Source organism: Trachurus trachurus (assembly GCF_905171665.1).
Source record: "Trachurus trachurus genome assembly, chromosome: 10".
NCBI lineage: Eukaryota > Metazoa > Chordata > Actinopteri > Carangiformes > Carangidae > Trachurus > Trachurus trachurus.
In genome coordinates, this window is record NC_139894.1 from 15,714,839 (window position 1) to 15,739,580 (window position 24,742).

Genomic DNA, 24,742 nt, shown 5'->3' on the forward strand with positions numbered 1-24,742 from the left:
ATTTAAGGAAATGTGACATGAATGAATGAATGAATGAATGAATGAATGCGTGAGTGAAGTCCTATATGGTGTGAAGGAGATGTTAGAGTGTAAGGATCATCACTGGCCTGGGGGAGGGTGTTTTGCAACAGCATTGTGTGCATGAAGCAGAAGTACAGTCCGATGTTCCCAATTAAAAGAAAAGAAAAAGTCTGAAACTGACAAGGGTCTAATTGCAGTTCAGTAGATCGGGTTCTGGTTTGCTCAGGAAAGGAATGAACAACATGAAAGAAGTGAATGAGCGCAGACAACAGGGCACTGTGGACTATCTGCCGTGGTTTTTTTTGATAATAAATGGTTTCAGATTTTTTCAATTTTTATGTGGATGTCAGTGAGAGTTCATGTGGTCCTGACATGTAAGAGGAAAGAGCTTAACATTATTGTTAGGAAATAGTTTGTCATTTATTTACTCTTGTCTGGTTAATACCACAGATTATTTTTTACCTGGTAACCTCGGAAATGGCAAATTTACTTTCTTCTATTAATTATGCAAACAAGACATAATATTTTAACCAGTCTGAACCTGGCTTTTATCCTGCTTACGATTGTATGCTACGCTAAGCTAACTGTCTGCTTGGTCGAACTCTCTAAAGCAAATAAGCTTGTTTCTCATAATGTCAAATTTTGGCTTTATGAACAAGTCGGAAATGTAATATCTCATTCAGTGTGTTCATGTGAAGTCAATTTTGTTTTGATTACCTCAGATCAGTATATGAGGTCCTCTACTTTTATAGGCCTGGGGGTTTGTTAAAGAAACCACCCCAAAAACCCTTTAATGAAAATGAATATGAACAGTATATTGCAGCTTTAATTTCTAAGTCATTCTCTCAAGCATCCTGCACTCATTACTGTCCTGCAGCTGCTCCTGGCCATCTATACAACTGATACTAGTAGTTACATAAACAATGTAAATATATAGTTTCATTGATGGATGTTTTTACCCAGTAGTAGTAAGTCAAATGCTTCATCTCGTCAGGCCAAAATAAGATGGTTACCTCAGCCACACCGTCAGCATCTTCACAGCATCACACAGACAACTATACACACTCAAACACAAACAAACCATAAAATGGAGATGAATTGGAGACGAGATAAATCTAAAGGATCCACTTTCTCCATAATGACACCACCGCAGCTGAATAATGCACCCTTATTGACTGAGGAGGCAACGTGACAGTGGTGAAAGCATCAAAATGGCAGCACTCAGTTGTGTGTGTGTGTGTGTGTTTGTATGTGTGTGTATGTGTGTGTGGTTGTGCACTGTCACCGGTACTCAGCGCAGGATCCAAAACACCAGAGAGGGAACGAGCTTAGCAGCTCTCTCAGCTTAGCAACAAGGGGTAGCAACTAGTCAAGAGCTGTGAGGTAACATGCTGCAGTGACCTCTGATGTAGAGGAAGTAGTGGGGGTGGGAGTATGTGAAGCATACTGATGACACTCACACTTGACAGGCTTCCTTCATTACGGAGCTTCGCCATAGCACATGTGGTAACTTTCACTGGAGCTGCTATTTGATGACTGTGTGTTCGTGAGACCTCTGACCAGTGCAAATTAACAATACAGTCACTGACATGGCAATGGATTTGGATATGAAAATATTTCTTTTATTTGTGAACAATTCTTTTGTGAAGTCATGTTGACAGATTTAAAAGCATCCGAAAAGAAAACTACATGTGTAAAATACTTCTAAAATTATTGTGAAGGAATTGATTCATAGTTGTACCAGTTATACATTAAGTTATGTATTAAGTTATACATTAAGTATAAGTATACACTTAATGTATACCCTAACAGGTTAATATATAAGCTACCCGCACTGTCTTAAATCATATGCATCCTTCACATACACCTCAATTAATATGATTGAAAAAGGATTATTGACAATTATATTTTTGCAACATTGAACTTTAGGGCACCAGTCGACTGTGGGCACCTGTTATGATGCAGCGATGACTCAATCATCAGAGAAATAACTCTGAGCAGAGTGATTAGTTGTTTCATTGTTTGGTTTATATAATTGAGTACGAGTTGAGTTTTGACAAAACATAATTTCCGGCTCTGGAAATTGTCATTTTAACAGAATTTTCTTATGAAACCATGAGTTGATACTTTTTTTCTTTTTTTTTAAAGTATACTTTTTGGCTTTTATGCCTTTATTTGATAGCCATAGTAGAGATAGAAAGGAAAGGGGGAGGCAGAGAGAGGGGGAATGACATGCAGGAAAGGTCTGCCCGAAGCGGGATTCAAACCGGGGACGCCTGCGTTGAGGACCGTAGCCTCTACATGGGGTGGCCGCCTTAACCACTGTGCCACGCACCCACGCACAATATGTTTACCTCATTTTGAGATCAAATTTGAATTTGATGGTGAAAGCTGTGGTGCCCAATGTGAGACTAAACCTCAAACCTGTGTCAAAGTGTCCAAACACACACACAGTCGCTGTATTACATCAAAAGCACAGAGACGAGCACAGTCATGTCCGAACCTGATCAGCTGTCAGCAGACTTGTAGAAGGCCTTCTCCAGCAACACTGTTATGAATATTTGTTACACTAAGTACTTTTCCCTCTGTGGCTGCTCTTGTGAAGGTCAAACTAGCCAGCTCTCATTTGGAGCTGCTCAGCATGAGAGAGAGAGAGGTAAGCCAGAGCATGCTTTTGTAATATTACATAAAGATGAGGAGCGAGCGCTGCTGACAGCTGTGACGGGCTATTAATTATGGTTTCATGAATGTTCGTCTGTGGTGTGGGTTTGGGGAAGGGGGAGGAGGAAGAGGAGGGGAGGGGGGGCAACATAGTCACAATGCTCAATCACAGCCATCAAATCAGAAAACTTTGAGCTTTAATGGGGCCGTTTTATGGGCGAATTAATTAATTTCCTTGTGGCTGCCTCATTGAGATGAATGCCTGAATTCAGCTGGTGCTGGAGCAGTTGACCTTTACCGCTATGGGATTTTCTTTATTACATCTCGTTATTCCGCCTTTGTCCCGGACAAAGAATGCAACATCGAGTTTCAATGGCTTCTGCAAGTAAAACATCTTCTCGCTGTCGTGTGTTCATCCTTCTCAGCTCCATCCACATGTCACTCCTTCCCTCACCTTGCTTCTCTCCTTCCCTCTTCCCTCCGGCACAGGGGCCACAGTGTGAATGAGATGTTGGGTGCATAGTAATTGAGTAGGTATTGATTGGACTGCAGCGTGGCCTATGAGAGGCCAATGAGAGCCAGAGGATCAGAGCAGCACCACTGACTGCGTCTCTCATCCCACATTCTGCAGAAAAACATAAACGCAGCAGCAGCAGCAGCACTCGAGGCACCAGAAAATGAAGGAACATTACATTTTGAGATAACATAAGGACGTCGTAGCACGCCTTGTCCCCCTATCGCTCTGACTTTAGGCCCAGGAAGAGCTTCCTTCAGCATTGGCTGTATCATTTGACTGACTGGGTGCATCATCTGAGCAAGGCTGACTGTCATATTTCACTGCGATGTCGCCACTGGAGACTCAGCTGCCATGTTGGTGTGCCTTGGTGCGAGAGGAACTGATGCGGAAATGTTTGCTAAGGAGGAAGGGATTATTGCCCCGTCAGCATGCCATCACTGTGCACATGCTGAACCCTCCTGTTGTCCCCCTTCACTCTACCTGCAAAGAAGATGAGAGTTTGAAAATACAAAAAAAAAGTAAATGCTGACAGGTGAAGCAGAGAAACCAGTCTGACTTCCCGTGTTGTCTTTTTCTGTCTACCGGTTGTGACAGTGCAGTTTTCAGCAGGGATACAGGGATACTGACATTTTATAAGATGAAGTTTTCTTACGATGGTCAGTGTTTCTGTAATTTGATGCACATTTGTTTACATCAGTGTTTCTCAAACTTAGAAGAAGGACAATATGCCAAATTCAGCAGTTCAGATTTATTACAATTACGACCTAAAATGACGTATATAGTCTCTGATTTTACATCTAGTTGTTGAAGGGTGTTTTCACACAGGCAGTGTTTAGGTCGGTCCAGTTGAACTTTGGGCCCGAGTGCGTTGCCTTTGGGTCAGTGTAAACACAGTACCAAAATGGCTGCACCGGTGCGGCTACAGTCGAACTCTGGTGTGGTTGGTTTGTTATGTGAACGTGGCCGGACCTTTATCCGCTCCAACTGCCTGGTGTACGCCACAAGTTTGGACTAAAAAGAGACTTCCTGTGCTTTCAAAATCTATTATTTGCATTATTTGACCAGCTCTACAAGTAACCTGCGTATTTGTGTACTGTGTTTGTGTGTGTCTCCATTGTTAAAGTGTAATGTTACTTTTTAGAGTTTTATTTTTCTAGTCAGTCATCATGGAAACATGACGCTCTGCCACTGGTGCAACGTTTGGACCAGAGTGAAAACATACGAGCTGAGAAATGAAACAATGCATCATTTTCACATATGGTGTGAGGGGACCACCACTCTTTGAGGAAGCCTGATTTACATAAATATAAATCATAGGGATGAGGTTAACCCTAACTAAGCTAACCACAACAGCCAGCTAACATGGCAGACAGACTGGAACAGCTAGCCTGGGTAACAAGCATACAAATCTTAAAATACCTATTGTTTCTACATGTTCATTAACCAAACAGTATCCCATGTTGATGACTGAGCTTTAGATGTGTTGGTAGGTTTGTTTTGTGACACCTTAAGGCAGAGCCAGGCCAGCTTTCAGCTCCCTGCCTCCCGTTACAGTATAATGTTTAACTACATAGCTGGCTACAGTGTCTCCTCAGGAAACCATCTTTCCATTTCACTCTCCATATATGGATAATTTGAGGTGTGTGCGTGTGTGTGTGTCTTTGTGAGATATGGAGAGGCAGCACTGTAAGCAGTCAGCCACATCCAGCCCATGGCCAGGCATGTGCAAGCACAGAGCTGCATGAACTGCAGCGAGAGCCCTCAGAGGTGAAGCAGGGGGAGGTGACTAAGCAGGATAGCCGGCCAATGGCGTACGAGCACCGGTTACCATGGGAACACATTGATTATTTAACAATTTGGATGAAGCCTGTGCCCTGCACTTGCCAAGGTTCAGTGGGAGTCTTTGTAGCTTTACTGTCCCGGGGGTCTGCAGCCAAGTGAGTGTTGTGTGGTGCAATGCCAAAGGGACATGATACACATCCCCTGTGATGCTGTGAGACAAGAGACAGATACACAATCTCAACTGACAGAAGAGCAAGATGATAGATTGATGAACAAGGAACTATTATGAACAGATGGTTGCATGAGACAGGGGAGTGAGAGAAAGAAAAGGACTATAGCGGGTGAATTTTCTTCGCTACTGGTGGTCACTGGGGACTTGTTGTAATGATCTCATGCTGGGGAGGCAGTCTGGGCTCATTGTCACTGTGTGCATATGAGCTCTTTGTGTCCAGTATGTACCAAAGATAGAGTCCCCTTTATTCTGCATCATTGGTGGGCACAGGTAAAGAACAACAACTGCTTGTGAAAGCAGCCTTTAATAATGTATGAGGAAAAGGGGGGAAAAAAAGGGATATTATGTCCTGTCCTGTTATATCTGTCAGTCCCACACGTGTGCAATACAAAGCTGTTTTGCAAACTTTTTTTTGCAGCTGTCAAGAAGGCCGTGTTTAAATCTGGTACATGCAATCTGCATCTATCTATGTCTTAACTAGAGAAGGAAAGGCACAGGTTAAGGTGTCATTTCTAGGTCATATCTTGTGTTGTGTTGATAATAAAATCAGATCAGATGGCTTACATTTGGATCATATCTCAATCAATGTACTCTGCATTAAGCATGACCACCTCTCTCTGCCTGATTTAGGTAGCAGTAGCTACAGCAAGCGATAAAAATATCTGACTCTCTGTGACCTGCTACCTGCCACATTTGCTGACAGCTTCTCTAAACTCACTTGCATATTGAGATCTAGTCACACACAGGCTGAGCCGAGATAATAAGGTGTAAAAGTGAAGGCCTGCAGACTAGATGCCATCACCCTGATAATGAATCTAGAAGGATCACATGTTCATACCAGGTATAAATGTGGCCGTCTTGTCAAATACTCACAGTCCTTGAGAATTAGTCCAAGTCGAGGGTCATGTCCTCATATGCAAAAGGAAGTCTTTCAGGTCTCTGAGTGCTGATCTTTACGGTATAAATAGTGTCTTTCCTTAGCAGAGACCTCGTCCTTTCGATGAGGAGGCATAATAATTAAAATTTCATGCTACCTGGCCACGTAAGGCCTGTGGCTGTCTTATTTATCTTTGGTTGTTCCGGGATTTTGCCAAGTTAAAATCTCAGAGTTGTCAAGTTCAAATCAAGTTTGAAGTCCACTGTATCACATCTGCAACCTTTTACCGCCTCACCTATTGAATGGCTTCAAGTTCCCCTGACCCACATTCACCTGCCATGCACACACTGACAGACATCCCTATCCCCTCCTGGATTGACATCAATCTATAAGAGACTGCTTTTGTCTTCACCTCTGTGATCTTCATCCCAGCCTCCCAGTGCTGGCTAAATCACAGAGACAGTAACTTGGGGTTCAGTCCCCTGCTCGTCCTCTGTGGGCCCAGTGATGACACAGACAGATCCTACCTCGGGTATGTGTCCAGAAACTTCAGCGTTGGACGGATCTTATACTCTCTGTGCTGTCTGTTTGCATAGAGCTAGAAACAGTTAGCAGCAATCCAAGGAGGGAGGGGTAATCCAATCTAATCCAAGTTACCTTAGTAAATTACTAAATGTTAAACAAACTCTTGTTGAGATTACTCATGCTGAGATTATCTTCCATTATTCCTTTTTGTTTGCTTGTTATGTGAGATTCAGATAGGGGGATTACGCAGCAATCCCAGGCCAGGATAATACTGCTGTTTTCTACCACTGATGGGTTTATTGTCTTTCCGATGCACTTGTAGGTTCAGTGATCCCCTGGGGGGAAGCATCGGTCCACTATGATAGTTATAAGCACTGCAGGCATTGTATCGTAACAGGTGTGTGTAGTCACATGTGGCGTCAGTAGTGGATTCAGTAGTTTAGTCTGTCAGTCACCGGGGGACAATAGTAGCCAATGTATTCCCCTGCGTTGCCCTTAGGCTGTGTTTCATCACTTCTTGCTATGTGGGCTTTGGTTTCAGGGTTGTTGTTTTTTTTTCGTTCACAGCCGACTGTCACTAACATGGCTGCTGGGGACTTGATGCAACAGAAGCTTTTTACTAATAAACACCTCTCCGGGATTTTTGGGGCGTGTATTATGAGTTGGGTTCTAAGACGAAGGGGTGGAAGGAGGGGGGAAAAAAGTGCAAAGCATTCATGGGAAATGAGATCTAGTCACAGCCACAGACATGAGCATCTGTTAGTGCATATGCAGATTACAATGAAGGCCTGATTGTGCTGACTGGATGGGGAGGATGAGAGGGGGGGGATGCCAGCCACAGCTGTCCAGAGTCATAGCACATCACCACTATGGAGAGGAGCAGGTCAGATCCACGGCTCCTGTTTATCTGGAGAGAGACCTTCGTTACCAGGGAGCTCACTCGGTGACGAGTGTGGAGAAATAAAAATGATTTTGATCAAAGGATCACACCTTTTTTAAGAATGTGTTTCAAAGTGTTTGCAGAGGTGTAGCAGTGAAAAGCTGAGTAGTATCATTTGTTATATGATATATAACCATTTATACTGTGTGTGTGTTGCAGTGCATATTTTTATACAGTGTGATAATGATGTTTTATATAATATTATCTAGTATTAAGTAGAATAATAATCTCTTTGTTTAAGACAGTTTTTAAGATAGATCAGTCAAATAATCAAAGAAAATTCATTCTCTTAATTTTGAAATCACCAAAACAAAATCCCAAATATTATTACATCACATTATTGTATTATATTGAATTACATTATATCTAGATAGTAATTTAGGAGGGAGATCATAATCAGATTTTTCTGTATATATTAAGACAAAGGTGCGAGGGTGAGATTGGGTGAGGTGGGGGGTCTAGGGGGAGGATGGCAGCTAGTGATTTTCCCGTCAGTGTCGGACCTCAGGACGTGTAAGGTCCCAGAGCAGCACTGTCAGCATCCCCTCACCCACACAGCTCAATCAAATCAATAACAAGTAGACAGCCAGCGTGCTGTAGAGGAGGACAACGACAGGAAAACTCTCTCCCTAAACCGACCGGTGCGTCTCCTCCTTCACACTCCTGCTCCTCCTGTTTCCTCTCCTCGGAGGTCTCAGCTCACAGCTTCTCCTCGGCTTCTCTGCAGCCCTGAAATGGGCCGAGAGACACCAGGTGGCACAGTAGAGCTGAGCTGGGAAGTTTTTTGAGCTGTGAAACTTAATATGTAAGGCTTGTGGTTGGGTTTTAAAAGCTGATACTATGTATCGATACTGACAACCGGTAATCTGCATTTTGCATTTTACCCTCATCCGTCTTAAACATTGTTTCCCCTCAGTTATTATTCATGTCTCAGAAGGCAGCAAAACCCTCGACAGACATACTATTACATGTAGTACTGTAATTCAGAGATTACTGAAAACATTAAGATATCATTTGAGCTGATGAGCAATTCCTAGAGACAGTTGTTAAACAACAAAGTCAGAAAACGGTGAAAAACAGCCGACCTGGCATCTTCATGTTTCTTCTTATGTCTGATTGACATTACAAAACATGAAGATATTATATTTTATAATAGGTCAAATAAGAGGAAAGCTTCAAATGTTATAAACAACTAGCGTTTGTCCTTGAAAAACCAATTATCAGAATTATTGCTAAATGAAACATGGCTTCCATGTCAAACTGATATTTACCACATGTCCAGGGCTGCAAATCATGTTTATTTTAATTGACCTATAAAATATCATGAAATAGTGAAAATTCCCAGCAAAATTTTTGAGGAACCATCTTGAATCTTTTTTTGTTTAACCAACAGTCCGTACAGCAAAGCAAAATTACAATACACCTTAATGATGGATGATGGATAATCGGAGAAAAGCCATGCATTTTTGTGGCAGATGCCGGTGAATGTTGGTATTTTTGTTTCATAATTTTGTTTAAATCAAAAATGATTAGTTTATTAATAGATGTTGTCTCATCTAATAATAAACCAATATTTTTTTGTTTGATATCAAATAAACCTAACCCCTAAATTTAAAATAAGATGTAAATAATAAGCTTACATATTCCCTCATATATCAGTGTCACAAATGGTCATCAAATTATAAGATTGCGGATTCTGTACGTGATACTACACGGCGTTTTTCTCTGTGTGTGAAGTTCAAGTGAGAAGCTGATGTGAGATAAACGCATTGTCCCAACAGCTGGAACACAAGCTGGTTTGTTTTATGAGGTGACCGTGGGACGTCTGGCTGTGGCAGTTAATAAGCATTGGTCTCTCTGCCCCAGTCCTCATTCGCAGTCCTCACACCTTTCCAACAACCCCCCACCCCCACCCTCCGAACACACACACATACTACATAGCCTCAGCCCCAAGGAGACTGACCGACTGTTCCCATGGCATCCGTTAACTTTGCTCCCCACTGATAGTGTGTGTACCGCATTACGTCTGTGTGCTGCCAGCCTCGCACACTGAGATAATGTGTATCTCTTCATATTCACAGGCCAACCCTCCCCCCATCATCGTCAACGCAGACTCACTAGATGCAGGCCCTTATGTAAGTATCTGTTCTCTCTCTCTCTCTCTGTACAGTATATATCTCTCATTCACACTCCCTCGGTGGTGCATGAGCACGGTCGTGTGTGTGTGTGTGTGTGTGTGTGTGTGTGTGTGTGTGTGTGTGTGTGCATCCTCCTGGTAGCAACATGCTGTTTGCCATGTGGACCAACATCCATTATCCCATTGACCCTGCCTGTTTGTGGAGAATGTTCATTCTGCAGCGGCACATTGACTGTCACAGTGCCTATGCATTTTAAGAAAGAAAGACACTTTTGATTGCAATAAATCAGAAATTCATGGTGGTATTTTTAGTTAGTAAAACAATCTGCTGAATGTATCTTCTGTATATTTTGTCAATAATCCTGTTCTTCACAGTTCCCTGTTTTCAGTCTGTACATAGGTCTATTCTCTATTATATAGTATAGGATTTAGCTGAAAATTTTGCATGGTTCTCTTTTTTTTCCTCACTCTGTTTTTAGAAAATGGCATAATTCAGGCTCAGTGATGTAACTAACCATTATGTGTTTTTTATTTTTATTTTGGCAGGTAAATGGCAGTGATGGGATGTATAAATATGAAGAGATCATTTTAGAGAGGGTAAGCTTTACCAGTTTCTTGTTACACTTTTCCACATATTATATATTACATATTTCTCTTAATGTATTTTCTGCATGATGGATGGATTTCTCCCCACTAGGTGGTAGTAAGCAACTCACTCTTCACTCTTTGAGCCTAAAGACCATGAAAACTACAGAAATCTACATGTCTGCGATTGTATATGAGAATTCTATGTGATTCTGTGCGTTAGTGAATTTATAGCCAGTACATCACTGCAGTGAGGAAGTCTTATGTGCAACATCTCATGTGAGTATGAGCGCAGAATAACGCCAGTGAGGCATAGTTTTTTACATAATCCTGATGCACATGTCATCAGCAGACGCCAGAAATGTAAAGTGCTCTCCTGTTCAATTGTTCAGCAGGCACCACTGCACTTGTCAGCGGTGGTTCAGCTTGTAGTGGCAGCGCTATATGTTTCTGCTCTCATTATTCCACCCCCATATAGATGCACCTCCGAACCCATGATAGATGCACAGTATCTTCCTGCCCCTTCCACTCTAAGTGGCATTTCTGCATGCAGAAGGTTTAAATAAACTATGCGAAGTCACACTTTAAAAGGTCTGTGGGTGTTTAACATTTGGTGGTAGGGCCCAGTGTACTCCTCTCGGCTCCAGAGCAGCACACTGGGAGGCCTCAGCCTCCCTCTGTCCTAATTTGTTGCGACTGTTGCTCATTAATTATAGAAAATAATAAAGTGAAGTCTTTTCTCAGCTGTCTTGTTTGCTGCCTGTCTCTGTGGCCACGGCTGTCAGCTGCAGCAGTGTGCCCGGACCCACTGGATCCAAAAGGTTCCTGTGTCATTTTCAGGAACAGGAAGGACAGGCTGTGGCGGTGTCTGCCTCCTGCAGAGAGTGAGAAGCTCTGTATCATGCAATAGAAATGACGCTTGGCGACTCGTCTTTGCTTTAGATCATAAATCCATTTTTCTGTCAAAACGGGGCATCTCCACCACTGGTGCCTCTCTGTGGGTTGATGGAAGAAGCGTGACATTTTGAATGAAGTGTCCTCTTCTAATGGAATACATGGCATTATCATTTGTCACATGCAAGGACACACACAAGTGCACGCGCACACGCACGCACACACACGTATGTTCGCAAAAAATGGACATCAGAAGTGCCTGGAGAAAACCCTGGAGCAGCCTGCATCAATCACATGTTCCTCTGAGATACCAATACACTTAAGAGCCACATTGTACCGACCTTGAGCCCACATTGGGTCCAGTCACTTACATCAAAGTGTGTGTATGTGCGTGTTGTTTACTGTTCCCTACTGAAAATGCCAATCATAACCTGTGTGCAGGGGAACTCTGGCCTGGGCTTTAGCATTGCTGGAGGAATAGACAATCCCCACATTCCCGATGATCCGGGGATCTTCATCACCAAGATTATCCCAGGAGGAGCAGCTGCTATGGATGGACGGCTGGGGTACGTTCCCCTCTTTCACCATGTTACCCTCCACTTCCTCCTCCTCTTCCTCTTCCTCCTCCTCACCTTATTCTTTCCACCTACTCTTTCCGAGCTCCTCGGCACCCTCTGTCCTCTCTCTCTCCTCTCTAACCTCCTTTCTCTCCTCTTTAATGCACACTACCAGCATGTCCCACCAGGCAGTGCTGTGTGGGAGGCAGAGTTTCTACAGCCCTCTGCCCCCTGGCTCTGTGTGTTTCCTCAAAGTTATGATTCACTGGAAAAACCGAAAACCTGAAAACATGCAAAAATTATGATATGGAGTGCTTTTGTAAATGTGCTGTGGAGGTTTCTGCCTTGATTGGCCTTGCTGGGGTCTCTCCCTGCCTTTGTGCAGCAAAGTAACCTCAGTGCTTTTATCTATTGACTGACAGGCTGGTACGTGTTTGATTTATATATTAAAACTTCCTTCTGCAGGGTTAATGATTGCGTGCTGCGCGTGAACGAAGTGGACGTGTCCGAGGTGGTTCACAGCCGGGCGGTGGAGGCCCTGAAGGAGGCAGGGCCCGTGGTGAGGCTGCTGGTCCGACGGAGGCAGGCCCCACCAGAGACGATTCTGGAGGTCAACCTGCTGAAAGGCCCAAAAGGTCAGGGAACACAGAGAGGAATATACAACTTAATTTTCATGCATCCTTACTGGCAATGCTAAACTTGTTACAGCTGTAGATATAGTAAGTGTCAGATTTGGAAACATATATTTTAAGACTAGATTTATTTTAAAAGGGAGCTTTTCAGCTCAGAGGAAGCAGACCCACACATCTGATATATCTAAAAATGTGTAAAATGAATGGTGGTTCTATGAACATCTATTGATTATCTGACTGTGTGTATTACTCAACCAGGGCTGGGATTCAGCATCGCTGGAGGGATCGGGAACCAGCACATCCCGGGAGACAACAGCATCTATATTACCAAGATCATAGAGGGAGGAGCTGCCCAAAAAGATGGACGGCTGCAGACTGGAGACCGCCTGCTCGCTGTAGGAGCCCGCACCTCCCTCTCACTGACTCACATATCGAGTGTTTATATCAAAATGAACACATTTTAGTTGTTCATTTAGTTTACAGTAGAGTTGAGCAAAAATTCTGCAGTAGTGTTTATAGCACTGATCACAAACCATTCATCTATGTGTAGATGACTGTTTATGGGATGCGTTAAGTACATTATCTGCTTGGTTGACCCATCCTGTCATTTCAAGCCAAGTGAGACTCATAGTAGACATCAGCATTTATGACTTCATGTATGATCACTAGTTTACCCATTAGCGTGGGACAGTAAAAAGGTCCATCGGCTCTGAATCAGAGAGGGACTCATTACATTTCTCTATCAAATACTCACATTTGCAGTTTTTCAAATACATTTCAACAACATTAGTGACTTTTATGGAAATTACTTAATAATAATCATCATCTTGAATAATGGAGCAAGCAACCATCATGCTTTGTGTTTTTGACTTCCCACATACTGCATTGACCTTTACAGTGACCCCGGTTGTAGTAAAGAGCAAATGATCTCATCCTTTTCTTATTGACTTCTAATAAGATCAAGCATCTAGGTACTCTGCTGTCATCATGGGGGTCGACTGTTAGTTCACTACAGAGGAAAATCAAGCTGCTACTCCTCTGACACTCTTTGAGATACACTTCATAGATTTTTTTTTTTTTCCATCTCTGTGCATTATATGTCCAGCCTCTGTTTGAGAGCAGCCGGCTGTGTGTTGACAACATGCAGGCTACTAACAGTATAGTGTAATATTGACTGTAAATGTTTAAGTTTGCAACATCTCAGTTTGCAACACATACTGCACCTGTCCCTTATTATTAACAGTGGATTAGGCACATTACATCGGTGTAATCAAATCTGCGAAAACATGAGCTGTTCAAAAACTCAAAGACTCAGAGCATCTTTAAAATGCTGCGTTTGACCTATGTTAATGCTGCGCAACATACCAGCCTTTTCTCTCTGCTGAAATGTCCAAAAACCTCATAATACTGTGATTCATTGTTGTGTTGGCCAGTGCGAAGCGCAATGTTGTCACAGTGCAGCAAAAGACACGATGTGTTCAGGTGTTGATACAAGGATTTTTTCCTCCTCCTCCTCCTCTCTTGGTGGCGTTCAGGTGAACAACACCTTGCTGCAGGATGTACGTCATGAGGAGGCAGTGGCTGCGCTGAAGAACACCTCTGACATGGTTTACCTCAAGGTGGCCAAGCCAGGACCTGTGCATCTCAACGACATGTACGCCCCTCCAGACTACTCCAGCAGTACGTATCTATTTCTTCTTGTTCTCTGGGCCATTTTTTTTTTCTTTTTTGGAGTCAACACTACATTTTACTACATACGCAGCAGAAGCACAGGTTTATTTATATGAAATGTTTGATGTAAGGTAAAGAGGTGAATTATAGATCAACTTTCTTATCTTTTATCAGAGATAGTTCAGCTGTCCTACGTGAATTGCTGTGTTGGATCACTGTTCTCTCCCCAAAACTGCTATGCCCAGACACCCACATAGTGAATGTAGTGACTGCTTACACACACACACACACACACACACACACACACACACACACACACACACACACACACACACACACACACACACACACACACACACACACACACACACACACACACACACACACACACACACACACACACACACACACACACACACACACAATCCTTCCCACAGCAACAACAAGCACAGTTCTCTGCCTCCCACTGAGTGTGGATGGTTTCTCACATCCCACCTGCTCATGAGAGCCCACGATCTTGAGCTGCAGCATCTCAAATTTCCACAGAACAGTGATTTAGTGTTAGAGGGGGCTATCAAGGGCTTTTTTGTAGATTCTGAATGTTTGCAGTTGTGGGGGGTTTTCGACAAGCCCTTAATGCAGCCTTAACCCTGCTCTGACAGCACAACCCGTGTTCAGATGATCTGGATTTAAAATGCTTGTTTTATCATGCTCAGCTGCCTCCATTCAGAATGTAAATTCAGGGGGATGAGGTGTGTTTTTACGCCTGGGATTGTGCTTTCCCTCGCCTGCACAAGGACTATGTCAACTTTTTAGAAAAATGTCTCTAGTTTTTCCTCCGCGGTGATAAGAGGATTGTCAGTTTTAAAACATCAGGTGTAGATTACTGAAACATCTCTGTTCATACACCAGTCAGTGCTGGTTGTCTATTGTGTCAAGATTAGCACAGACGGAGCAGAGACGTGTATAAAAAGCCGAGCCAGTTTCCTTAATGCCATTTTGGTTCTTCTGATTTTATAAAACCTGGGTCTTATTTTTAATGTGTTGGCCACCATCCCTGCTGCTAATAATATGATTCTTATCACCATGTTGGTTGCTAGGATCTGGGAAAGCAGAGACATTGCTAAAAACAAAATCAGTCAGGTGATTTAGACAAGTTTTGAAAAAACCTCAAGGGTCGGACAAACTTATTTGGAAGAGAAAAATGCTGAAGTGATTCCACAAACTGTCTAGTGTCAACATCTAGAGCCTACACTCCCACTTTTTGAGTTCAGCTTTGACCCTCTGTACTTTCCATAGTTATGTGCAAACAGTTTTTATCTTCTCTGTACATGTTCTGTACTAATAGTTGAGATTAAACAGCTAAACTTATTTATACTTTTTCTGAATTGTCTGGCACCTGACTGTTGTTTTGGCACTTGGAAACATCTCAACAATGGTTTTGATAACTAAGATGTTATCACGAGATATATTTACGATTACTTACTAACTGTAATTTTCCTTTAATATGCTCATTAAGGTGCATATAGACTCTTGAGCCATGTTTCTATCAGTCTGTTCTTAGGCATGGCTGCTCTTTGGACTAAATGCTGACATTAGCATGCTCACAATGACAATGCTGGCTGGAGGTACACCATGTTCACCATCTTATTGTAGCCTGTTATTACTAGGGTTTGTTAATTAAAGCAGAAGTAAGTGATCCGGTCGTTTTGGCTAACTTCCTGTCAGCCGATGGAGTTAGCAGTCCCCGCCCTCGTCCCTACGTCACCACATTCACGCGCATCCCTTGGCTGCACACACAGAGAGGACCGCCCCTTTATGCTGTTCTCTCTCCTCATTGGATAAAGGTTGTAGGATACAAGGAAAGTTTTCTCCTCGGCTCAGAGCAGAGCAGAGTGACTGACAGACCCGTGTTTCAGACCAGACACTCTATATTGTGATTGCCGTCGGAAGATATAACTATTTAAGACTTATATTAACACAAACATTCCGCTTACTTCTGCTTTAATGCTAAAAAAAAAACAAAAACTAATAGGAATATATCAGACAAATAAATATTTTCATCTGCTGGATTCCTCCTCTGGTGACCACGAATCTGTCTTCGTCACGAGGTGGATCTTGATCAAAGAGCTTATATTTTTCTAGGGGATTGAGAGTGTGTGGTCCTGTGCCTGTGTTGTAATCATTCTCTCTTTCCCCCTACTGGTCTGGCCCTCCCCCCAGCCTTCCCAACCATGGTGGACAACCACGTCAGCCACAACTACATGGGGCCAATGGAGCCTAAGCCAGTGTACCCGCCGCCCCAGGTCACCCCGTCCAGGTATTCGCCAGTTCCTCGCCACATGCTAGGAGAGGAAGACTTCACAAGGTAGGTCACGAGCCGGTACCTCCATGAATGATTCTCCTCCCATACATGACATTCATACAAGCTCTATACGTGTAGATTGAACTAAATCACAGCACATAGTTTGTCTCTGGTGATGAACTAAAGGCCTTTTTCAGTATTTGCTGGTGTAGATGGCTGTAGAGCACAGTACTATGGGGCTAGATTAGGTTTTAAAATATTTAAATTTGCATGGGTTTCTTTTTTGTTCTTAGCCACCTCCATTGTGTTGTTGTTTCTTAGGTGTTGTCATGGTTCCTTTGATGATACGTGTTCATATTTGTATCTGATGAAAGCAAAGCATATGCTTAGTTTACATATTTCATCTAATCAGGGCCAGAGTGGTGCATACGACACAATAGCCCGGACAGTGTGCGGTGGCTGTGTGCTGACAGAGGCCTCTTGTCACTTCTTATACTTGTTATGTCTGAGGTGTAACCTTTGACCTCCCACCCAAGTACTGGATCAGAAGTAGCATTCAGAGGGGCTTGATTGCAGCGTCCCACGAGGCCTTGGGTCATCTTAACCCACAGCTCTTGGGGGGGGAGGCTGTGCTCTCCCCGTGTGTGTGTGTGTGTTTGTGTGCGTGCGTGTGTGTGTGTGACTGCATGGAGGCGTCTATATGTGTTGTGGAGTCAAAGTGTCACTGGATGAGTGTTAGTTGTGTGGCCCCTGTAATGTGTCCTTGTCCAGGCTGTCTACATGACTTGTATGTGCATTTGTCGCATCTTTGTTCGTATGTGTGCTTTATATGTGTCCTACACTTGTCCCGTTCACTGTGATTCCTGTACCCCACAGCAGGGCTGAACCTATTTACAGTGTCATCCACAAACCTGGGGACAGCAAGGTGCCCCAGGCCCTCTACAGAGGCTTCTGTCCTCCCCCTGCTCCCTTGTGCCAAGGTCCGCTCCCCTTCTCTGGCAGGTACTAACCTAGTCCATCACGCCTTGCTTAGCTAACCCTCCTCTCTAGAGCTCAGCATCTTGATCCGGCATCAGACAGGAGTAGGGCCCGAGAGAGTTGGAGGCCACCTGCCTCGCCGATAACGTGTTGTACCACAAAACATACAACAAGGAATAGACAGAGAGGAGCAACGGGCAAGAAGAAGAGGAAGGAGAGGAAAGGGAGGGACGGAGGGAGGAGGGTTGATATTTTTGTTGATACTTTCAAGCAGGGGTCTCTATCGGCTTATTTAATCTTCCTGTCTCTTTCCTGTCTGTATGTTTGCATGTAAATGTTCCCCCGCCTCATGCCTTCTTTGCTGCTATATACATTTCAAGTACTTCAAGTGTGTGGCTGCTTTTCGGGGTTTGTGTGACCATTCGACTCATATTTACACACTTCATCTGTCACGACTGCACACAAAACACATTAAAACACTAAATAAGTAAAAACAAAAATAGCTCATTGACACTAGGGCAGAAATTAAGAATATAAGCACATCATTTCTCTTGTTTTTTTTTTTTTTGCTACTACACATACACTACTATGACTTCTGTTTATGTTTTAAAAGGTCTGCCTGTAGTCATTATTTATCCATCAATTTTCAACTGATCTTGTTACATCTATGAATCTAAAAACAATGGTGCCCTGTTCCTCGCAGTTTAAAATGGAGTCGTACCTGCTCTTCACAAACACATCTCCACAGGAGTGCAGCCGAAAGGGCTTCACGCTCCCACAAGCTGCTCAATTCCATCTGTCAGGACGCATCGATAAAACTAAGCCTCTATCTTGGGCCAAGTTACTTTCACTGGTGGTTACTGCTGAAGACAATAATAATACATGATATTTATGGCAGTGCTTGTGTGTGTGTGTGTGTGTGTGTGTGTGTGTGTGTGTGTGTGTGTGTGTGTGTGTGTGTGTGTGTGTGTGTGTTTTCACTCTTTGGCATTACTAAATGTGCAAAAGGCCTCCTGTTAAGTTTCACTTATTTATTTACACTACATCCACAGTCTTGTCCATCGTGCATCACGTCATGGATGAATGCCCCGATTTTTCTGTATGGACCATTGCTATTATGTAATGTGTTTGTGATAAGTTGCAGCTTTTTATTGTGTAACATATGCACCATACACTGATGCAAACATGTGTTTTCCTGTGTGGGTGTGGGTGTGTGTATGTGTGTGCGCATAAGAGAGATAAAAGGACAAACTCTGGTCTTGGCTGTATAACGTAATTCAGGGTGTGGTGTTGAAAAGAAAGGAGAGCACAGGAGGATGGGGAGGCTTATGGGAGCCGCCCAACACAAACATTCTGCTTTGCGGCGTTGGAATGTTTTGCCTGCTGCTCAGTGTATGTAAATATAAACAGCAAGCCGTGCTGTTACCATAAATGTAACGGGGAGCAAGAGCCCGATCCGGTCCGGGCCAGCAGACCAGTAGCAGCAGACAGTCCTGCAGCTGTCATGATTCATCTGCACTCTGGGAAAAACCAGGCCATGCACTCAGGTCTTACCCCTCTCATCCCCCATGCTGCCAGCACCAATCACACACACGTACTGTACGCTGACACATTTGCTCATAATGTGCTGACACGTACGAGTACACACGCAGGTACATGTGCTTAAATGCAATGCACAATTATGACACGGACGTATACCTGTGGGTATACATGCTGCGCTGCCAGACAACTCATAAATTAACGGTGCAAATGAGAGCGGCCTGCATGCTGTGACCATGCGTGCACCTGTTTTTCCCCTAGTGGGTTTGTGTGTCATGTCTGCTATTAGGGACCAGAAAAGAGTGGTCTCGTGGTCTCCGAGGACATCGTGTCCGACAACCGACTTGATCCCAATCACAGCAGATGAGCATCCAGCACTGTCAGACTGACAAGCAGATAGCAGACACCTCCCTCTAGCCCCAGCGGCTTCCCCATTGGCTCCCACCAGGAGGGGTTATTTTAGATGAATGCTATAGTAAGCACAGGCTCCTGCAGAAGTGGAGCAGGCTGGTTGTGAGGAATGAGTCAGAGCTTGTATCGGCCCTCTGCCCATCTGCACATCCCCCTCAGTGGTGTCATCACAGACACATCCCCCTATACCCGCCTCCCCTTCTCTGATGTGATACTACCCCCTTTCTGGAGATATGTTAGTACTGAACATATCTCCCTTGTGTTCTTGTCTGGACTGGATAAGAGATTTTAAAAAAAGCCTGGGTTTAAATATGCATGTTTAGTGTAAGCATAAATCTGTGTGAAGAGGTGACACTGTGCACATCCGCTAAAGAAGCAGCTCCCCTCTGCTGGTCGGGGCTGTCGCTGTTAGAGACACACAACAATGCTTCTAGCTAGGCTGCTTTTGTTCAGGCACAGCTTGTGTAAATACAGGAGCTGGAGGACAGCAGCAGCAGGTGAGCTAGCTAATCAGTAACTTTCTGTGTCTCGGGCACTCACACACAACCTTTGACTGGGCAGTGCAAGAATTCAGTCATCAATAACGAGGAATGCTCTGACCTTTGGTTCGCATTTTTAAAAGCTCAAAAGCACAAAGGAGAGTTTAAAATAGAACTAATCACAGCTGATTCAGCTGAGTACTCGTCTTAGGTGTTAATCATTCATCACTCCAATTTTATTCTTGGTCACATTGAGAGGCATGAAACATCTTAAACCGTCTATCACCTTAACAGTGAATATATTTTCCCTTTGTGAAATTAGAGGAAAACTGCAAGCCATAAAAAAGAGGCAGACTCAGAAAATCTATGGCTGAAATGTAAGCAGTAAAAAAGCAGAGAGAGAGAGAGAGTGATAGAGAGATAAAGCATTTTAATTTTATCTGTATGCCCCTTTATACATAAGCTGATGTGATCCATTCGGGGAAAGCGAGAGATAAAGTGCCGTGAGAGGTCTGTGGAAAATGGCGTCCATCTGCAGTGTCCACCATTAATCAGCCAAGCAGAGCCAATTACTGGACTGAGTCCAGGGCAGCGTGACCCGCTGAACCCTGCAGGCCAGATATCCATTCACAGCTTTAGGATTGAGCTGCGACCGCTGCAGCCAAAACACTGAAACAGACAGGGGGAAAATATAGCGGTGGGAGAAGCGGGCGGTGGGGCTCTGAATTAGAGAAGAGTCGCAGGAGAAATGGCTGGGCAGGGAGAAAGGGTTTTTACCGCTCTATAACTGTTTACATTCCTGGCATGTATGAAAAGGCAAAGGGGGGAAGGGAGGGTAGACAGGTCTTGTGATAGGGAGGGAGGACTTGATCGCCGCATTTAAAAGAGTACTGTAGGAATTCAGCCCCACTTTCTGTGAAAATGGCCACACACCCTACAGGGAGACAGTGCACACAGAAACACATGTGCACGCTGCAGCTCCTGTAAGATAACAAATAGGCCTCTGGGCTTTTTCCACAGAATTATTTAAGCATAAGGAAATCCAGCTCGTTGTCCAGTGTGCAACCAGGTCACAGACTACGGGGGGGCGTCAAATCAAAGGGCCTGAAAGTGTGCGAAAGTCAGTTGGTGAGCTCCTTAGTTTGTTTACACGCTGACAAATTAGCAAGGAGCTTCTGGGAATCTGTCTGCCTAGTCTCCAGAGGGCCAGGCTAACAGACAGGAATGCTAGTGTGCTGTTTAGGAGGAAGGGGGGGGCAAATCAGCATCAGAGAAGAAATGAGGGGACCAAAGCTGGACGACGTCCAGTCCGACACACCCGAGTCCCGGTGCAGACCAGGTTTTTCCAGATGTGCGTGAGGGGGGATTTTGGCTTCTTCCTGTGCAGTGCAACAGAGATGATTTGCTCGGGAGCTGTAGGGTTAAGTGTTAAGTCTTGCCTTGCTAGTGATGATGGGGGAGAGAGGGTTTGTGACAGCCCAAAGAAGAGCTGTTTCCCATCACAGCACACGAGGATGAGATAGGGAACATCAGGCCCCAAACACAGGAGCTTCTAAATTTGCAGCCCCTCTCTCAGCGGAAGGCCAGAGAGGCAGAGGGGTCGAGGAGTAAGAGCTGAGCTGAGTGATGTGCCGTAGCCACCATGTTCACAGTCAACATCTCATCTTCCATGTCGCTGGTGAGGAGCCTGCCTCAACGCACAGTTAGGAAATGCTCTTTCAGAAGCAAGCACCGCATCCGGATCCTAAGGTAACCATGGAGATCTGTGTGCCTTGTTGGGATGAGAGGCTCAAGATGGAAAAAGCAAGGTTATTTTAAGCTCGACTTGTTTGAAAGCAAATCAGTTGTTGTAGCATGCTCAAAGGCCGCTGCCACTTGTTTTGTTTTTTTCTCTGATGCTTAAAAAATACATTAAAGTCCATAGGGGGAAAAAATCAAGAACAAATTAAAGCAATTATTTAAAGCCTTGTAAGTAGCCTACAGTTGAAATGAATCTGTCTCCGATTGTGCCTAGTACAAACCTGTAAACAGACCCAGAGTCAGTACGGTGCGACTAATCCATCTTATTTATGGTCTTTGCAAGTTTGCATCTAAGTTCAGTCAATTGCAAACAAGTACAGTTTAACAGTCTGGTTAAACTGTCTGTAGGCAGTGTTTTACTATTCAGGACTTTCCGTTGCTCCTCATCTCTTTTAGTGGAGTAATCAGCACTTTTTCCAGTCAGTCATGGGTATGATCCCGAAAGTTTGGAATGCTGCCTCGGCTGCCATCGATGGGAAAATGGTCTTAACAGTTCGACAGCAGCCATTAGGGATTGAGAAGAATTGTTCCTGCAGACCGCAGGCTGAGTACTGCAAGAGACCACTAATAGGAACCATGCAGGGTTTTCTGTTAAGAAAGGAAAGCTGTGTATTTGTGTGTGTCCTTGCCTATGTACGTGCATGCCTGTATGCTTACTGTATGTGTGTATTCGTGTATGTGTGTGTATGTGTATGTGTGTCTGTGAGTGTAATGCAGGGTTTCCTGGAGTGTGTGTATTTGCACTTGTGTGAGAAGTGTTCTCAGAGGGTTTTAGCTGGACCATAGCGGCGGTTTGGCCTCTCTAGCATCTTAAAACTGAGGCAGTCTGAATAGCCTGCTGGAGGATGAGTCATAGTGGCTAAAGCTAAAGCAGAGCTTCGGCGGGTCTGTCGAGCAGGAGGTAGCTCATTGTGTCTGCGTACATTAATATGAGTGGGTGTTAAAGTGTGCAGATGTGGGTACATTCCTATGAGATTGCCATACATGAGAGAGAAAATGCTATAGTCGAGCGGTAACCTGCTTTTGAATCTAGTTGTGCGGCTGCAGGTGTTAATGGTCACATAGTAATGAGTGAACTGCGCTATCCAAGTGGTTATCAAAGTAATCAAAGTTATCTTTATTAGCAGTGTATGATTATTACATGGGTTAATCATTGTTTCTACTGCTGAATAGAGTCCTGTAGATGAATCATTTAGAAGCTCTATTTAAAGCGCTCACATTCAAATATATACAGAGTGGATCTACTAAAAAAGATCTGCAGGGCCCACTGCTTGTTGCTGCCAAAACTAAATGCACTCGACATTTTGGATGATCATACGCAGTGTAAACCAGTAGAAGATGGCTGTTACATGAAACGGCCTCCATGCTCCCCTCTGTTTATGCTCTTTCTGTTTCACTTCTATCTCTCTGTGCTCTTCTCCTTTATGGTCTGTGTGTCCTGCCCTTCAACCTGACGCTGTCACTCTGTTTTGGCAGGGAGCCGCGGAAGGTGTTGCTGCACAAAGGCTCCACAGGCCTGGGCTTCAACATCGTCGGTGGGGAGGATGGGGAAGGCATCTTCGTCTCCTTCATCCTGGCAGGGGGGCCGGCTGACCTGAGCGGAGAGCTGAGGAGGGGCGACCGGATTCTCTCGGTCTGTATATCAGCCTCAGGGTTTTTCTTTTTTTTTTCTCGGTCAGCCACATCAACATCTGCGCCAAATTTTGAGGCATTACTGTTAGATATTCAGCCAACTCCCGCTGTCAGAATAATGATGATAGAATTAAGGTGGCCTGGTGTTTAGAAAGTCAGCAAACATCTGCCCTGCTGAAATGACCTTCAGCAAGACAGTACATCCATTACAACTCAGATGGAGTTTAGCCTCGCAAATCAATAAAATATCCAATACATTACATATTTAAATCATTTGACTTTTATTTCATACCTTCCTTATAGCTATTCCTACCTAACCTTCTCAGACTCCCATGTTGCTCTAAATATATGCCTTTTATTTCATTGCTGTGTCACTTTATAAGGAAAGATAATATTCAACAGACGCTGAAAATTGTACCTAGCTTTAAAAAGGTCATTCAATTCAGCAGTTAAAGTTACATCATTTCCACACGTGTTATAGTCGTTTCTAATGTTGGTCCTCACATGATGAGGGCAGATCTTATCTCTTACTAAGTTTATCTCTGTCTGGTCTGTTGCAGGTGAACGGAGTGAACCTAAGGAATGCCACACATGAACAGGCGGCTGCAGCACTGAAGAGAGCCGGACAGACCGTCACCATTATTGCTCAATACAGGCCTGAAGGTGAGGCCGAGCTATCTCTAATCACACATGAATACCTCATTATATTGTGGAAAAATGCATTTTGGACTCATAGTTTTAATTTTCTGTAACGTAAAGAGTTATTAATCATACAGTCCTTATCTAATAGTTAAGTTTTCTTGAACCGGATTAGCCTGTTGGATTCCCTTATAGTTGGTTGATGGCTCTGGAGGTTGTGGATCTCAACATGTGCTTAGAGCAGAAAATCTATGGCTGTTTGATATTTTAAGAAAATATTCACTTCCTCCCCAAGTCAGATGAGAAGATCTATGTCATTTTCACTCCTGCATGGTGAATACGTAGCTACCAGCAGCAGTCGCATACTGTAGCTTAGCACAGGAGTGAACACAAACCTGGCTCCATCCAAAGGTTAACCAGATCTGCTCAGCAGCACCGTTCAAGATCACGAAGTACCAGCATGTTGTATCGTGTCTGTACAAAAATCAAAACATAACAACAGCACATTGAAGGAAAATGTAGGATCCTTTCCTGTCTGTGCGTTAGTGCGTGTGCATCTTCATGTCCATGCACAATATGATGGGGACCCACAGTTCTAAAATACCACAGCGAATCTTTGGGATAAAGAGAAATATGTTAAAGTTAAGATTTTAGATCACAATCTAAAGCCAACCTTTTACATGTGGCTCATTGTTTTCCTTAAATAGTTGAGCACTTTAGTTTTAAACAAAAATGTCATACAAGAGAATAAACTGTGTATTTGCTGTGGACTATTTTTAGTGGCAGACTAATACATTCATATGACCCAGTGAGTTATTTAATCATCAGTGCAGTGTATGTGGTACTGAGTCAGAATAAACCACACTACAGTACCCAGTTTCATGGAAATGACCGAGCATGCATCCTAGAGCAATTTGTGGTTCACTCT

General features: G+C 43.7%; 1 protein-coding gene across 2 annotated transcripts in view; it reads left to right on the plus strand.

Moving 5' to 3' along the window:
• Positions 1 to 24,742, plus strand: part of dlg3 (discs, large homolog 3) — an 85,978-nt gene that overhangs the window by 44,757 nt on the left and 16,479 nt on the right. The window contains exons 5-13 of one of the 2 annotated variants that reach the window (XM_083980440.1): positions 9,637 to 9,690; positions 10,239 to 10,289; positions 11,613 to 11,737; positions 12,194 to 12,363; positions 12,619 to 12,755; positions 13,896 to 14,040; positions 16,237 to 16,399; positions 23,020 to 23,176; positions 23,736 to 23,838. In XM_083980440.1, the coding sequence (XP_083836566.1) occupies positions 9,637 to 9,690; positions 10,239 to 10,289; positions 11,613 to 11,737; positions 12,194 to 12,363; positions 12,619 to 12,755; positions 13,896 to 14,040; positions 16,237 to 16,399; positions 23,020 to 23,176; positions 23,736 to 23,838 (1,105 nt within the window). The remainder of the gene's footprint in view (positions 1 to 9,636; positions 9,691 to 10,238; positions 10,290 to 11,612; positions 11,738 to 12,193; positions 12,364 to 12,618; positions 12,756 to 13,895; positions 14,041 to 16,236; positions 16,400 to 23,019; positions 23,177 to 23,735; positions 23,839 to 24,742) is intronic. The other variant, XM_083980441.1, reaches the window with a different exon arrangement.